Raw genomic sequence first — 16,474 nt, forward strand, 5'->3', positions numbered from 1 at the left:
TATTTAATTCTGGGCTTCACTCTTTTTGGATTCATTCTGGATTTCTAAACACACTTCACTTTATTCTGGAAAAGCAGCAAATTAACCTTGTTCTTTCCGTGCTAAGCTTCCTGCTGTCCTGCACCTTTGCTTGGCTACTGCTTAAAAAGTCACTAGGTGTTTCCTTCCATTTTCTTATTAGGAGGTTTGAAATCTTTGAATCATGTAATAATTTTACATTTTAAATGGAATTAAGCCCATAAATATATAGTATGATCATAATTTTAAATATTAGCCAGTTTGACTAATAATTTTTATCCATCCTGGGCTGAAATGATGGAGCTTTCTACACAAGTCAATAGCACTTCAATAAATACTGTTTTGGTTTTATTTTTGCTGTTTTTAACTTAAAACAGTGTAACGCAGTCAGGTTCTCATGTGTCAGCAGTGGAGGATAAAAATCCGACTGACTTCCCAGCTCCAGGAAGGGTTTCTCAGTAGCAGCACTGTTGTTCCGGGTGCATAATTCGTTATCTGGGGCCGTCCTTTGCATTATCCTCTACTCGCTAGATGCCAGTGTCCCCAGCGGGAGAAATTACCCCTAGTTGAGAATCACCGCTCTAGAAGAATCTCCCGGAGCTTTCACTTGCAGTTCCATTGAATTGACAGCTGAATTTTTAAAAATACCGAAACAGGGGTTCCAGCGTCCCTGAGAACGACCGGCTGGCTTCCATAGCTGCGGAGTTACAGTTTCGGTCCTTGAGCCGCCACTCAAGCCCCACCGAGGAGCGCGATGGTGAGTGTGAGGCCTTGGCTGTGACCCCGACCGGCTGAATCCTCCGCCTCACTTCACCGGCTTCCACTGTTGGTGCCTTAGAAAGAAGTGAAGAGTAAGACAGAGGCGGCAGCACTCTCAGACATTTGATGCTCAGCATACTGGCTTTTTAATATAGATACCTTTTTTAGCTGTATTTGCACTTTCTAAGTCTACTTTTGTTGACTTTTTAAAAATCATGATCTCTGATACTTTAATTGCCAAACACTCTCATCCGCTTAAAAAAACAAACTGACACTGTGTGTGTTAATGGTATGCTGAGGTTTTATTGCCAGGCAGGGCCTCTTGAGGTGTTGGGGGCGGGGGGTGTCCCTAAACAATCTAATGTCTGCTCAGTATTCCGTTGTCTGTTACTTATGGAAAGTTCATGTAGTTAAAGTCATGTAAAGTCAGCTTCTTCGTTTGGTACACTTTTCTAGAATTGATTATAGAGACAGCTTCTCATACTCACCTCAACTAGAAATTACCAGAAAGGACGGGTTGATGGTAACTAATCATTGCCACTCACCACTTCAGTCTTGCTCTCAATTACATCAGCTGCGTCTGTGTCGTAAATCTTAACTTGTGTGAAAAACATACTTCCTGCAGAACCAGCATATCCAAAAGGTGATTCAAGTGGGTCAGCTCGAAGAAGTTGGGAACTTCGGACACTTATCAGCCAGACTAAGGGTAAGAGAGAGAATGTTGAACTTAAAACGTTTAAGCATCGAGTGAGTAGTCTCAGCTAAAACATGCGTTAGCTTTTGAGTTACTAGACCTTCTACATTAATAGTTAGTGATTTCTTTTAGACCTGTGACATCACTTTCTTGTGTGTAGCATGTTTGTATACATTTCCTATTTCTTCTAATAAATTATAAGCTCCTTTGGATCCGGAACGTGTTCTATGCATCTTTGTATTCTTTAAGCATACATGTGATGGTTAATTCTATGTGTCACCTTGAGTGGGCCCTTGGCATAATTCTTTGTAGGTGACAGGAATATAATTAATATTTGTGAAATGAGTAACTGTTCCTATCTTACACTAAGCGATAAAGTTTCTGAGAAGCCAGATAGTTTGGTGAACGTGATAACTGACAGAGCTAGGACCACCGTGCGTACAGTGCTGTCTCCGAGTCCAGTACTCTTACCTCTCAGCGCCCCGTGGAAGTATGTTGCCCACCAAAGCCGAGAATAGTTGGGGCCGGGGGCGAGGGAGATTCATGGAGGAGTGAGGCTTGAGCTGGCTTTTCAAGAAAAAACAGGTTTGCATCAAGCCAGGGGGCAAAGTACAGAATAAAAAACACATCTGGAGGCCCAGTGTCTAAAGAATATAGCAGCTGTATGGGGCAGTGTAGCTGGAAATGGAAATGATCTTGAAGGTGTTGGGGGAAGTCAGACCATGGCCGGTCTTCAATGACGGATGAAGGCCTTACCCAGGGACGGCGGGCAGCCCTTGCAGCCTCCTGAGCTGCTGGTGTGTTTGGCGAGTGGGAAGGAGGAGTGAGGAAGACACCGGCGTGGAGCGAGCTGCTGGCCTGGAGTGGGGAGGAAATGGGGAGATGGTCACACATCAGGCTAAGGTGGGATTTTTAAAAAAGGAAATGACCCTGATGCAGTCTTTGCCAGGCCTGGGGCAGGTACGGTGTGTTTGGAGGGTTTGGAGCAGGAGATCCACAGGCTTGAGCCTGGGAGACAGGCAAGAGGGTGTCTCCACTGGCTCTCACATAATCACTAGTTCCCACGCTTACCGGGTCTTTGTGACGATTTTCAAAACAAATACTTTGTGGTCAAGAGAACTTGGGAACTGTTGGGAGACTTACAGTTCACATTCACAGAGATGGAGAAATCTTGAGAAGTTCTTACTGTAAAAAAAAAGAAAAAAAAACCCTTTCCCGGAAATATTTGACCGTGGAGTCCATGGCCTTGTAGCTGTGAAGTCTCGTTCAGAGCCCAGTAGACTTGATGTGTCATTTACTGAGGTAGAGGAAACAGCAATTAATGTTTTAAAGAAACGGTTGTAGTGAGAAACTACAGTTAGAACATGATGCACCTTTGGGAATTTCTCTTCTCGGCATTAACCTCAGAGCCATCCTGGTCCTCTCTTTGCTGGCCAGAAATTCAGGCTCTTACATAGCTAGGATATGGTATGAGGGCTGCTGTAATGGGTACATGAATGAAGCAGTGCTTTTCACATTGGGGGTTGTGACACATCAGTTAGGAGGATCGGAAAGTCAGCATTTAAAAAATCAGGATGTCTCCTAACAGTCACACATACCTATTTACATTTCTTAAGGCAAGAAAGATACAGCTTGTACTTGTGAGCCATGTTTATCTTATGTATAACATAATATTATCCTTTTCCCAGTTTTCTCTATCTCTGTAGGAAATAAAATTACTCCAATTACAATTGTAATTAATATGGATAATCAAGATTACATAGAACCAATGCTACTAAAGAAATACAATGTAAAAAAAAAATTTAAAAAATAGGATGGAGTCTGTTTCACTGTTTTATGAAACTGTTGTTTAGATACCTGTGTGTGTAAAAGTTACTTCTCACTGTCCTTCATAATCAAATAAGTTGGAGAACTAGAGATGTAGAGACAGATGAAAAAATAAGGAATAGGAACAATAGTAGCTGAATCTTAGTATTGTTGTGTCTCAGGCACAAGGCTTAGCGCTTTACATGTGTGATTTCATTAAATACTCACAATAGCTCTGTACTCAAGATATTTTACTCCCATTTCACAGATTAGGAATTGGATATATAAAGACGTCAGTTAACTAACTTGCCCATTGTCAGACATGTGGAATATGGCGAGGCTGGGGCTTTATCCCAGGCATTCTGGTTCCAGAGCCTTTGCTCTGGACTTTTTCTAGAGAAGGGATGACTGACTTCCCTTCTCATCAGAGATGCTTGCTAGAAAGGTGTGGAACTTCAGCGGAGCTGTGAGGGGTGAGGTTACTCCCTAGGCACTGTGGTGGGAAACAGGCATTTTGGTTAGGCAGGAAAGTGGGAACGTAGGCTTGGGAGTGGGGAACGGCTTGCCGTGTTCTAGGAGTGTGTTCAGTTTGGCTTGTCTGGGACCTGTGGTAGGAGAATAGAAGGAGACTACTTGTAAAAGTGAACCGGGAAAGGTAAACTGGGTCCAAATTCCACACGGCCTCGAATCCTGTGGGAAAGACTTGGATTTTTGGTAAACAGGTTGTTGAGAACCATGAGATAAACTTAAGTAGGAAAGGAACATGATCAAACTTTACATGCTAGTTAGATCTGGCCAACAAGAGTGGATTGGAGACAGGAGAGGCTGGAGGCAGGTGGGAGGTTGCTAAGCCACAGCCTGGGGGGAGGAAGGCACCCGCTGTGCCTGACTAGCCTGTGTTTTATGTATGTACCTGTGCAGGGCGGGGCGGGGGGGACGGTGCCGGGAGCTCTTGGACACACCTGCTCGTTTGTGCCTTGCCGTGCGGCAGTGGTCACGTGCAGTGCTCTGTTTCTGTGATTATTTGCCGGACATCGACTCACCGCTAGTGACTGGGGACTCCTGCGTTTGTGATTCTCTCTGCAGACACTGCTTCCAAACAAGGACCCATAGAGGCTATCCAGAAGTCGGTCCGATTGTTCGAAGAAAAGAGGTATCGAGAAATGAGGAGAAAGAATATCATTGGTCAAGTTTGTGATACCCCTAAATCTTATGATAATGTTATGCACGTAGGCTTGAGGAAGGTGACCTTCAAGTGGCAAAGAGGAAACAAAATTGGTAAGGAAACTGAGGAACGTGACACAAAGGTCGCCTCTCTTAGAAATGGCAGTCATTGCACGTCTTTAGGTTCAAGCCGTTTCTCTCATAGACGTGGCAGGTCTTTTGCAGAGGGTTCTGGTTTTTTGTTCGTGCAAATGTCATATGTCTGTAAAATGTGTTCTAAGAGCAATATGAGAGGAGATTTTGGATTTTTAAGTGGCTCATTAAACCGACTGGTTTTGCTCGATAACTCCAGAAGTTGCCAGTTAGCCATTTGTTCCAGTTGATATTCTTACGATCGTGTTCCCTCAAGAACATGACCGAAGAGAGACTGGATGCAAATAGAGACAGTCTTTCCTAAAACATTGCCTATTAATTCATTTCCAGGTGAAATAACTCATGGGAGGTTGTGTGACGGAAGGAGCCTGATGATGTTTCAGATCCTTCCCTCTTTTAAATGCATCTATGTATGGAGTGTTTAGGTCTGATGAAGCAGACGCAGTTGGAATATAGGACTCTGGGAGCCTCCGGGACCCTGAAGTTTCCGTAGAGCTATCCATAGGCGCAGGAGACACTGGAAACAATGAAGTGCTGTAGAAATGTTATCAATTACTGTTACCAGTCTTAGCCATATATGCCCTTAGTTTAATGTCCCCAAAGATACGTTGGTGCAGTATCCACTCCTGCACACAGGCTCACTCCTGGCTATTCCCTGCGCCCCACCCTGACCTCCTGAAGGGTCATAAGGGCTCAGAGTGTGCACCTTCGTACCTCTTCTGGGGTTTGCCAAAGTCACTTCTCTTTATAGGTATTTACAGGTAAGGCACAGTGAAGAGATGGCTTTCGGTTATTGGGGGACATTCAGAAACATTTTGGGTCTTGCGATAGTAGACTGTAGGTAAGGTAGGTGTCTGAATATAGATCCAGAATTCAAAAGATTATTGTACATCTGAGTGACTTAAAATGACCTAGCTTTGGTGACTGAGAGCAGTGTGTTTGTTCTGTTCACAGGGGAGGGGCAGTACGGGAAGGTCTACACCTGCATCAGTGTCGACACTGGCGAATTGATGGCTATGAAGGAGGTGAGTGGTCTGGCCTTCCCGGAGGCCCTTCTGTTTGGGCCTCTCTGTGAGACAGAGATTTGGTAAAGCAGCTCGTTTGTGAGGCCTTCTTAGCGCACAGAGCCAACTCGGGTGCCTCCGTGTTGCGTCGTCTGGGCAGATACACCGAGACGGCAGAGTAACGGGGTGTCCAACTCCAGTGCGGATCCCGGTGAGGCTGCTAAGACCGGTGCGCACGTGGTTCTGCCCCCACGCAGGGATGCTCGGGGCCGTACCAGGGAGACAGGCAGAGTTAGCCGAAGACCCAGAGCACGGTGACAACGGTAGCATCTTGGTGGGGAGTCGGGGGAGGAGACCTCTGTGATCGGCTTCAGAAACAGCTGCAGCTAGGATGGGGGGGAGCCGGGAAAAGCCGAGGAGGCCCGTCAGGGAAATGGATACCGTTGTTGCTCGTGAGGAGACACTTCGGGACTCCGAAGGGCAGAGGAGCCCGTGGAGGACGAGCGTGGGGCTGCCGCGGCCGTTTGTGTGGGCGCAGCAGCCCCCCGCGCAGCCCCCGGGCCTCCCTTTCGCAGCTCCTGGGGCATTTCGTGTCTTCCCCGTGTGGCTCTTCCCCGCCCTGCTTCTTCAACCTCATTGTCACTTGGCTGGAAGCTTCCTGAGGGCAGAATCCTCTCTCATCTCTGCCTTGCCAGAACCTAGACAGCTGTGATCGCCTGCTGACTGTCTAGTGGTTTTGTGAGTTCGGTCTGCACTTCAGAGTGTGATCCCGTGAGCAGGTTGCTCGCTCATCAGTATCGTAAAGCAGGCACATTTTATTCGCGTGGCCCGACAAAGGAAAGAAAGACTCAAAATCGAGTCACAAAGCCACTGACTGTAGTCCCCTGGGTCTGGATGGTACAAACGTCAGGAGACGGCCTCCCGGCCCCCGCGTTCGAAAGGTGTCTTGTCCTGGTTTGTGGCAGGACTGACGCTAATCGACGGTTTTCTTTTCACAGATTCGATTTCAACCTAACGACCATAAAACTATCAAGGAAACTGCAGACGAATTGAAAATCTTTGAGGGCATCAAACACCCCAATCTGGTTCGGTATTTTGGTGTGGAGCTGCATAGAGTAAGCCAACTTTGGTCACACGGTTTTGTGTGAGGAATCAGTTAAGGGCGCAGGTGGAGTCCTGTTCTACATCACAGGTCTTCTCATTTCAGAGCACAGTAACTTTGCCTAATTATCAGGAAATCTCCATGAGTTACATCATTTCTGCCTTCTCTCTGAAACTAGAGGAGTTCTTCCTAAAATGTAAGTTGTAGACTGTAGTCGTTAACCCGACATTATAAAGCACTGAAACCCATCCTGCCAGTCAGAAGATTCTTCCAACGTGCCCCTTACACAGCGCGTTGCTTTTTCCCCCAGTTTTCACTGAACCGCTGTTGTGTGCGCTATCGAGTAACGCTGATTTTCCTTTTACACGTGTGTAAGGGCCCATTGTGAAATGAGAACGTTACAGCCTCAAATTCGTTTCCCCCCTTGTGTTTGGAAGTAAACACTTGGAGGGAAAGAGGATAACTTGGAGCATCCCGGTGGAGTCTGAACTTCCGGGGGAAGTTGAACGGTGATTTTTAATGTTTTCCCAAACAGATTCGTGTCTGAAAAGGATGTGTTTCAGTACTTAATAATACATTCGTAGGGACAGCCCTGTTGGTCCCTGTCTGAGATTATATAGCAGACTTCGTTTCAGAGGTTTATGGACACTTACCACCTGTGATTTGGAGAAGACGTTCTTGTCCCAACCAGCTGTATAATTCCAGACAGAGGAGGCAGGCAGACACCTGTGTGCAGGAGCGAGAAATGACTGCTACAAGACAGATTCAGTGTCGAGGAGGACAAGTGTAGCCTACCGTTAGAAAGAAGATTCCTTTGGGGTGTGACCTGTGACGTTTTCCAGATTCTTCACTTAGCGTACGTGTGAACACGCGGCTGCATCTTCTTCCACCCACAGGAAGAAATGTACATCTTCATGGAGTACTGTGACGAGGGGACATTAGAAGAGGTGTCGAGGCTGGGACTTCAGGAGCACGTCATCAGGCTGTATTCAAAGCAGATCACCGTTGCCATCAACGTCCTCCACGAGCACGGCATAGTTCACCGAGACATTAAAGGTAACCCCCTGGGACGCCTGGAGGGCTCAGTCGGTTCAGCGTCTGCCTCTTGATTTCGGCTCAGGTCATGATCTCACGGTTCGTGGGTTCCGCGCGGAGCCCGCTTGGGAGTCTCTCTCTCTGCCCTCTTCTACGTGCGGGCGCTTGCGCACGCTCTCTCGCTCGCTCGCTCTCCCTCTTGCTCTCAAACTAAACATTAAAACGAAGGTGATCCCCATACTCACCTGGCTGCCGGAGACCAGACTCCTTGGTGCCCAGCACCAGAACGTGGCTGCTGCCAAGACACTCATTCCCACTCCCACACGTCACTTCTCCACAAAGAAGTACCCTTACTGGCAATATGCTTCCACAAAGAGCCCAGTATCGAGAGGCCATGTAGAACACTTGTCTCCACCCATGAGCCGATAAGTCTGCTCTTTGCGGGTCACACTCTTTTCAGTGAAGTCTGGTTTCTAAGAATAAAATTTGCGGGGCACCCGCAGGGCTCAGTCAGTGAAATGTCTGACTCTTGACTTTGGCTCGGGTCACGATCTCAGGGTTGATGGTTTCCAGCCCCACATCAGCCTCTGCACTGACCGCAAGGAGCCTGTTGGAGATTCTCGCACTCTCCCTCTCTCCCTGCTCTTTCCCTGCCTGTGCTCTCTCTCTTTTTCTTTCGAAATAAATAAACTTTCAAAAAAAAAATGAAATTTGCTATTTTTATAGGCTGATTTAGCCAAGCTCGTGTATTTACTAGACGTTCACTGCTGGAGCTCTTTTCCCCGTGTCCGGACTCTTTGGTATTTCCATGTGGACCTTGTGAATGTGTGAAGGGACAGTGAGTCTGAAATGGAAGCCATGTCCTGGGCGAGAGCGTTTATTGACGCCAACCTCCTCCAGTATAGAGTTCTGCCAATGACTGACTTGGCCACGCTGATTGATTTGAAGCGCTTTTGTTTTCTGGAGTGAGGGGAATGGTCCTGCTGGTCTCAGAACTGTCTCTCTGGCGTTTGCCCCTGGCCTTTGTATTTGGGAGCCTTTGAGGTAATTCAAGTGACGAATTACTGGTCTCCCATGGGTCCTCGAGTAAAGGACTCCACTCTGTCACACAGCCTGAGGCCAGCCTGAACACGTTCACTCTAGAATTGGCTGACTTCCAGCCGGGCCCTAGACCCGGGGCGGGGATGGATTACACCAGAACCTGGTTTGGTCTGGGTGTAAGAGTTGTCCACCCTCTCTGCAGTGGCTTGCCCTGAATCCCCAGCGTCCTCCAGTCTCGTTGCCTCCCCCCCTGCCCGTCTGCCAACACCGCTGCTGGGGTCATTCTGAGCACTTGCTTAATTGGTTCTTTGTCAGGCCACGGCATTGCCTGTTTGCAATTGTTCTGTCTCTGACCCCTGTCACAAAATGGTACCTTCCTGTCGTCAGCACAGCCAGGGTCCTTGAATCAATCCATTCACTTGTGTCCTTGTGACATTTGTTATAACTCAGCACCGCCAGTGTGCACATGTGGGCCAGCTCCAGAGTCGTGAAGTTAGCGCTGTCGAGTCCGCTGTGGGGACAGCGTACCCTGGGAGCACTGGGGCGCTGAGGACTCCCTGTTAGATGTCAGCTCATTGTGTGGCTGCTTATCTAACGCGAGTGGCTCCGTCATGCTCTTTGAGGAAGGTGCCACAGGACGCACGGTGCCGGAGAGATCGTGGAGCCTCGAGCTGACCAGAGTCGGGAGCATAGCCCGGACTCCAGCTGGGGTACGCGAGGCACGTTGCTTGTAGACACAGAAGCAGGCGGCAGAGCTTTCTCTTCAGGGAGAGGGTGACGTCCGCCCAGGGCGGCCTCGGTCGGCCTACGGGGCAGCGGTGTGTGTGCCGGGCCTTCCGTCCGTGCCCACTGTTTTCGGGGACCCACAGCACAAGCATTTGCGCCATATACACAGCTTTTTGTCTCTGGGTTTTTAGTGTCAGAGTTTGTGCATGTATTTCACTTCAGAACCTATCGGTCAAAGCTGTACGGATATTAAAATTGCTTTGTATTAACATTTGTGCACAAGGCTTAAGAGTCTTTCTGTGATTATCTTTGTAAGTGGAGTTTTATGAAGCTTTGCGTAATTCAGTTTGTGAAGCAAGTCCCTGGGAGTTCTGGTTACCGTGCGAGCTTAAATGCACCTGCGTGCCCTTCTTCTTCCGGTTAGGGGCCAACATCTTCCTCACCTCATCTGGACTCATCAAGCTCGGGGATTTTGGATGCTCCGTAAAGCTTAAAAACAACGCACAGACCATGCCGGGCGAAGTGAATAGCACCCTGGGGACTGCAGGTAGGGACTGGCCCGATTGGGCTCTTCGAAGGCGGCTCATTACAGTGCGCTTGCCGTCTGGGCTTTCCATCACCCCTATTGTCAGCTCGACTCGGGAACAGGGAGGAGGGTTTCTAAACACCTTTCCCCCAGAGTGAGAGGCAGGAGGAAAGTTCTCCTTCTCTTCCCCGGAACACTATCGTTTGTTGTTCACATGGGGGATGTTTAAATGATTCCAGCCCAAACTCAGCCGTATGTATATTAAACACGATGGTATGGGCTGGTTTGTTTTTTTCTTTTCGAACATAACCTCTTGATTGTCCAGCACCTGTGACCGTTTCATGTCTGTCTAAAGCAGACAGGCAGTTTGGAGCATTATCGGCCCTTCTAAAGGAAAAGGAGTGGGTAGGCACACCCAAGAGAAAGTGAATGTCTTCACACACGGGCACGTGCTACCCACACAGCCACGCCCACACCTGGCCTGCTCCTCACCATGGTCCACTCTTTTGTCCCCTTTAAGAGGGACATGCAGAAAGGGTAATTAATTTGTTTCGACTGTTCAGTGGCGTAAAGCTTTTCATCCTCTTTTGTAGTGAAGGTTTCACATTTTTAATGTGAATACAGTTTATCTGAAGATTTGCCATTGAAAAATCGTCCTTTAGATAGTAATTCAGCCTCTTAAAATGTTCACTCAGAAAACTGATTCGAGATGTCTATTGCTTTTGATGTTTCCTATTACATAACTCAGAGAAAGATCTCCCTGCCTGCCCCCAGCAAATTAGTTGTTTCTTTTATGTGGAATATTAGACAATATCAATTTCATGGTTGGCTTGATTACTGTGTGCTACTGTGTTTATAACCTATTCCTATCCCCGTATCTGTGATTTTTAAAGCATACATGGCTCCAGAAGTCATCACTCGCGCAAAAGGAGAAGGCCACGGGCGTGCTGCTGACATCTGGAGTCTGGGGTGCGTCGTCATAGAGATGGTGACTGGCAAGGTAAGCGGGGTGCACACCTGGGGGCAAACCCCCAGGGGGCTCTGTACCCTGACAAGACTGGATGTGTGCTTGTATCATTTATTATCAATACCACGGACATATCTGCTAACTAGAGACCATGACTAAAGATTAAAAAATGTGACCTGTCGGGGCACCTGGGTAGCTCAGTCGGTTAAGTGTCCGACTTCGGCTGAGGTCATGATCCCGTGGTTCATGGGTTCGAGCCCCGCATCGGGCCCTGCGCTGACAGCTCAGAGCCTGGAGCCTGCTTCAGATTCTGTGTCTCCTTCTCTCTCTACCCCTCCCCCACTTGTGCTCTGTCTCTCTCTCAAAAATAAACATTTAAAAAAAAATAAAAAATGTGACCTGTCAAAAGATACAGTACTGTGAAGACGAGTGACAGACTAGGAACCAGATATTTATAAGATTTATAACTTTGAGCACTCTTACGAGGGAATAAGAAAAGTATGAAGCTGAAGTTAAAACACTGAGAAGCGAGGAGCTACAGAAAGAAACAGGAAGCCAGAAACTTAGGTCCACTCGACAACTGGCATGTGAGGGCAACTTTATTCATAATTTGCCAGACTTGGAAGCAGCAACCAGGGTGTCTTTCAGTAAGTGAGTGGAGGAGCAAACTGGAAATGCGGACAACGGAATATTACGCAGCGACGAAAAGAGATGAGCTGTCAGAAGACGACTTGGTGGAACCGTGAAAAGCATGCGACCACGTGAAAGAAGCTAATGTGAAAACACCACATATGTAGAGTGTGATTCCAGCACGTGACATTCCAGGAGAGGCAAAACCGTAGAGGCAGTAGAAGGATCAGTTGTTGCCAAGGGCTGTGGGAAAGGGAAGGAGCACAAGGATTTTTAGGGCAATGAGGCTGTTCTGTAGGACTGAGTATCTGCAAAGTCTAAAAACTTATCTTTTGGGGGGCGCCTGGGTGTCTCAGTTGGTTAAGCATCTGACTTCGGCTCAGGTCATGATCTCACAGTACGTGAGTTGAGCCCCGCATCGGGCTCTGTGGTGACAGCTCAGAGCCGAGTCCACTTTGGATCCTCTGTCCTCCTCTCTCTGCGCCTCCCCTGCCTCACATATTCTCTCACTGTCTTTCAAAGATAAATGAGCACTAAAAAAAGTTAAAAAAATTATTATTATTTTTTTTTTCAACGTTTATTTATTTTGGGGACAGAGAGAGACAGAGCATGAACGGGGGAGGGGCAGAGAGAGAGGGAGACACAGAATCGGAAACAGGCTCCAGGCTCTGAGCCATCAGCCCAGAGCCCGACGCGGGGCTCGAACTCACGGACCGCGGGATCGTGACCTGGCTGAAGTAGGACACTTAACCGACTGCGCCACCCAGGCGCCCCAAAAAAAAATCATTATTATTAAAAAAATTTATTTTTTGATGAAAATACTATTAAACGAGGCAAATGTATAAAGGTACCATTGTGTGTGTGTGTGCGCGCGCACACATGCAGCAGCATCATTTTTGTAAAGCAGAAGATGTTACAAACCTCTCGTGCTATTAGTAGGAAACTGTATTATACCTTGCGGCCTCTGAATGAAATAGCATTTTATTGTTATGTTTTATGATATATAAAATAACCAGAGCTTCACACTAATAGAATTTCATGTTCACTATTCAATAAGGTAGTGTAGTAATTCCCTATAAGATAACTGTTGAGTTTTATATGTTTTCTTGACATATTTACATCATTTTATGTGTTACATTTTTTATTGTATGATGTGGCTTCTAGGTAATGCTGGGCTAACATTAGTCCAGGAGAGTACTCCAGGAGAGTACAGACAGGGTTAGAACATCCACACGGGGTCGGCAGCCTACGCTGACCACCTGGTTTTGTAAATAAGGTTTTATTGGCATTCAGTCACACCCATTCATTTATACACCTTCCTTGGCTGCTGTCACCCCGCAGTGGGAGAACTGAGGAGTTGTGGTAGAGGTCACGTGATCCGCAAGCCTAAAATATTTACCGTTTGGCTCTGTAGCTAAAAGTTCGCCGGCCTCTGACATGTATTAATATTGAGGTGCCTGAAAAGACTTGAAAGTTTCATTTTTTTTTTTTAAGGCCATGTAGTATTAAAACCTGTTTTTTTCCTCTTTTAGAGGCCTTGGCATGAATATGAACACAACTTCCAGATTATGTATAAAGTGGGCATGGGGCACAAGCCACCGATCCCTGAAAGACTAAGCCCAGAAGGAAAGGACTTCCTTTCTCACTGCCTTGAAAGTGAGCCCCGGATGAGGTGGACGGCCAGCCAGCTCCTCGACCACGCCTTCGTCAAGGTTGGGCAGATCGCTGAACAGTGTTTTTCATGTTTCAGTGTTTGAGTTTTGCTTATGTCTGGCACTGAAGGAATTTGGGAACTTAGATATAAAATCCCTATATCTGGAATGGAAAGGAGGTCAACGTATTATGCCAAGGGGTTTTGTATGTTATTTTGGGGGGATAAGTGTTCATTGAGGTCCTCTGCTTGATCCATCCGGGTGTGTTTGCAGTGCACTTGAGGCTGTTACGTGGAATTTTTAATGGAACTGGCCGAACGACCCTGTTTCTACTCTGGAGAGTGCGTAGGCTGCTTGAGTACAGGGTTAGTGATGACTAAATTCTAGGAGGTAGAGATGGAGTTAGTAATGACTACATTCCAGGAGAGTAGAGACCGGGTTAGTAATGACTCAGATCTGCTAGGAGAGTAGAGACGGGGTTAGTAATGACTGAGTTCTACTAGGAGAGTAGGAATGGGGTTAGTAATGACTATGACTAAATTCTAGGAGGTAGAGATGGAGTTAGTGATGACTACATTCCAGGAGAGTAGAGACCGGGTTAGTAATGACTCAAATCTGCTAGGAGAGTAGAGACGGGGTTAGTAATGACTGAGTTCTACTAGGAGAGTAGGAATCGGGTTAGTAATGACTATGACTAAATTCTAGGAGAGTACAGACAGGGTTAGTAATGACTCAAATCTAGGAGAGTAGAGACAGGGTTAGTAATGACCGAGTTCTACCAGGAGAGAGTAGAGGCAGGGTTAGTAATGACTAAATTCTGGGAGAGTAGAGACAGAGTTAGTAATGACTGAGCAGTCAGTATGTTCAGAGCTGTGATAATGGTACGCATGCTATGTTGTGGGGTCACTGAGAAGAGCAGTTTAATCCAGCTAGGTAATCTCAGGTATTGCTTGCTCTGGAATGAGATGCCTGAGCTGTGTGGGAGGGTTTGGAGGGGTTAGGCAGGGAGGGAGGGGTATGGCAGGGTGAAGAGGGTAAAACAGTCAAGGAACTGTGTGTGCAGATGGATCCTAGGATGTGGAAACTGGTAAAAGGTAAGGCTGGAAAAGTAAGCAGGCGCCACATGAAGGAATTTCAGTTTTATTATAAGCGTAATATTAAATAGTGCTTTGGAATGATCCTTCTGGCAACAGAATAGTGAGGAAGTTGGATACAGCTAATAGGCTGGGCATGGGGGGTCAGGGGCGAATTATCAGCAATACTTAGGGGTTAAAATGGCCACCACCAAGTAGCTGATGAGCTGAGAAAGGCGAGTGAGGGTGGGGTCCAGGACGGCTTCCAGGTCCCGGCTTGGGTCACCAGGTTAGAGACCCCGTTGGCCAAGAGGGGTACAGAGGCAGCTGGCGGGGTGCTGAGTCATGGAGGTGGCGGCTCTGTCTGTGGCAGATCACGGTCGAGGCGCGTTTGGAACGTCTGCTCAGGGACTTCAGATGGGCACGTAGGTGTTGCAGGCCCGCGCCCGGGAGAGAGTGGGGCCCAGATGCAGACCTGGGAGACAGAACGTTGAAATACTCCCAGAGAGTATTTCAGGGAGAAGTGGGGTGCCCGTGAAACCCTGGGGAAAACAACACTGGAAGGGCCTTGCAGGGGAGCCCCCGATAGAGGAAAGGACGATGCGGAAGAGAGGAGTGACCACGTTCATGGGTGGGTGGAATTAGGGAACAGACAGCTGGATTTGCTATGTAGATATTAAGGATCTGTGATTAAAAAGACACTAATTTCTTTGTTATAAAGCATACAGACAGACTCTTACCGCTTTCAGTGGTCAGGTGACAGAGCGGTGACTTAGCTCTGACCTTATTCGCCACACCAGCCGAGCCTCCCCCCGCCGGCTCAGCGCTGGGAACGTGGAGGCGGCGGCAGTGACTCACCGTGAGTTGTGCGCGGACCGTGAATCGTGTTCAGCTCTCTCCTGCCTCCCTCACAGGTTTGCACAGATGAAGAATGAAGCCAGTTGGTCTGTGGCCTGGTGGTGTGTGTGCTCGGAGAATCCTCTCTCTCAATCACTACTGTATGTAATATTTACATAGAGACTGTGCCGAGAAGCAGTGTAAGCCTTTCTAACCTTCCAAGACTGAGGACTGCACAGGCGACAAGCGTCACTCGTCCTGCTGCTCCTGTTTGTCCGATGTGGCGCGGGGCCCTTCCGCGTGACGGTGTCCACGAGGTAAAGAAGCTGCATGTTAAGTGCCATTACTACTGTACACGGACCATCGCCTCTGTCACCTGTTTCTCGTGTGACTGAGGACCGTGACGTCAGTGTAGTATTTTTTGACCTTCCCGGGTTCAAAAGCAGTTGTAGTGTTATCGGTGTCCTGGGCCTTGTTGTTAAACTTCTTGTTTGTCGAGTGCACTGACTGTGAAACCTTACCTTTTTGTCGTTGGCAAGCCACAGGCTTGTTACGCAAAGGTGATTGATGAAATTTCAGAAAAAGGTTCTTTTTTCAATAAATGGTTTATTTTAGGAAAGTTCAGTCATACTGTCTCTTAATGGTTGCCAGCTTCAGGGCCTAGACGTTACCTGAGACAGAGGTCTGTTGCTCTCGCTCGTGTGTTCCCGTACCAAAGGGGTGCAGCCAGGCACACTAGAGACGGGCGCCGTCCTTCAGGACCTAGGACCTCCTGGCTTTTCGTGAAGAGTGAAGCAGATAAAGGAAGCACCACTCGGGATGCAAGAGGGCCCCTTTAAATTCTCCCACGTCACCCGGGCAGTGTGGGAGGGTGAAAGGGTAAGCCTCGTTACCGCACGCTGGATGGAGGCCATCGATGTGTACCCCGGGACGGAGAGGTGACGGGTGAGTGGTAGGCACCGCCGAATGAGCTCTTGAGGAGAAAGCATCTTTGTCAGAAGGTGACCTTCCAGCAGTTAGTTCTCTAAACTAGCCCAAAGTATATGTCATTGATGGTGTTCTTTCGTTTCTTTTTTGCGATTAAGTTTTTAAAAGATTGAGCTTAAAGCTTCCTGAGATCTTTTCAGAAGCTGACACCGAACGGCTGGCTCTGGGAGACTCATTTCTCCGGCACGTTGTGTGTTCACCTTCCCTCCTGGGCGGCAGTCCCCTTCAAGAGATGAATGTCCAGAGAACGTTGGCATCGCAGCAGGATTATACAGACACTTAGATTTTTAAAAAACATTT

The 16,474-nt window shown here is 47.7% G+C and overlaps 1 protein-coding gene across 2 annotated transcripts in view; it reads left to right on the forward strand.

Annotated features, from left to right (window-relative positions):
- MAP3K4 (mitogen-activated protein kinase kinase kinase 4) overlaps positions 1-15,806 on the forward strand; it is an 89,424-nt gene extending 73,618 nt beyond the window's left edge. For both annotated transcript variants that reach the window (XM_086708277.1, XM_086708278.1), the window contains exons 18-27: positions 675-775; positions 1,403-1,483; positions 4,364-4,555; positions 5,549-5,619; positions 6,597-6,713; positions 7,597-7,756; positions 9,927-10,049; positions 10,922-11,028; positions 13,158-13,337; positions 15,265-15,806. In XM_086708277.1, the coding sequence (XP_086564403.1) occupies positions 675-775; positions 1,403-1,483; positions 4,364-4,555; positions 5,549-5,619; positions 6,597-6,713; positions 7,597-7,756; positions 9,927-10,049; positions 10,922-11,028; positions 13,158-13,337; positions 15,265-15,285 (1,153 nt within the window). In that variant the 3' untranslated portion in view covers positions 15,286-15,806. The remainder of the gene's footprint in view (positions 1-674; positions 776-1,402; positions 1,484-4,363; positions 4,556-5,548; positions 5,620-6,596; positions 6,714-7,596; positions 7,757-9,926; positions 10,050-10,921; positions 11,029-13,157; positions 13,338-15,264) is intronic.
- The last annotated feature ends 668 nt before the right edge of the window (positions 15,807-16,474 follow it).

This window comes from Puma concolor, chromosome B2 (assembly GCF_028749965.1).
Source record: "Puma concolor isolate L17-30 chromosome B2, mPumCon1.1.hap2, whole genome shotgun sequence".
Taxonomy (NCBI): Eukaryota; Metazoa; Chordata; class Mammalia; order Carnivora; family Felidae; genus Puma; species Puma concolor.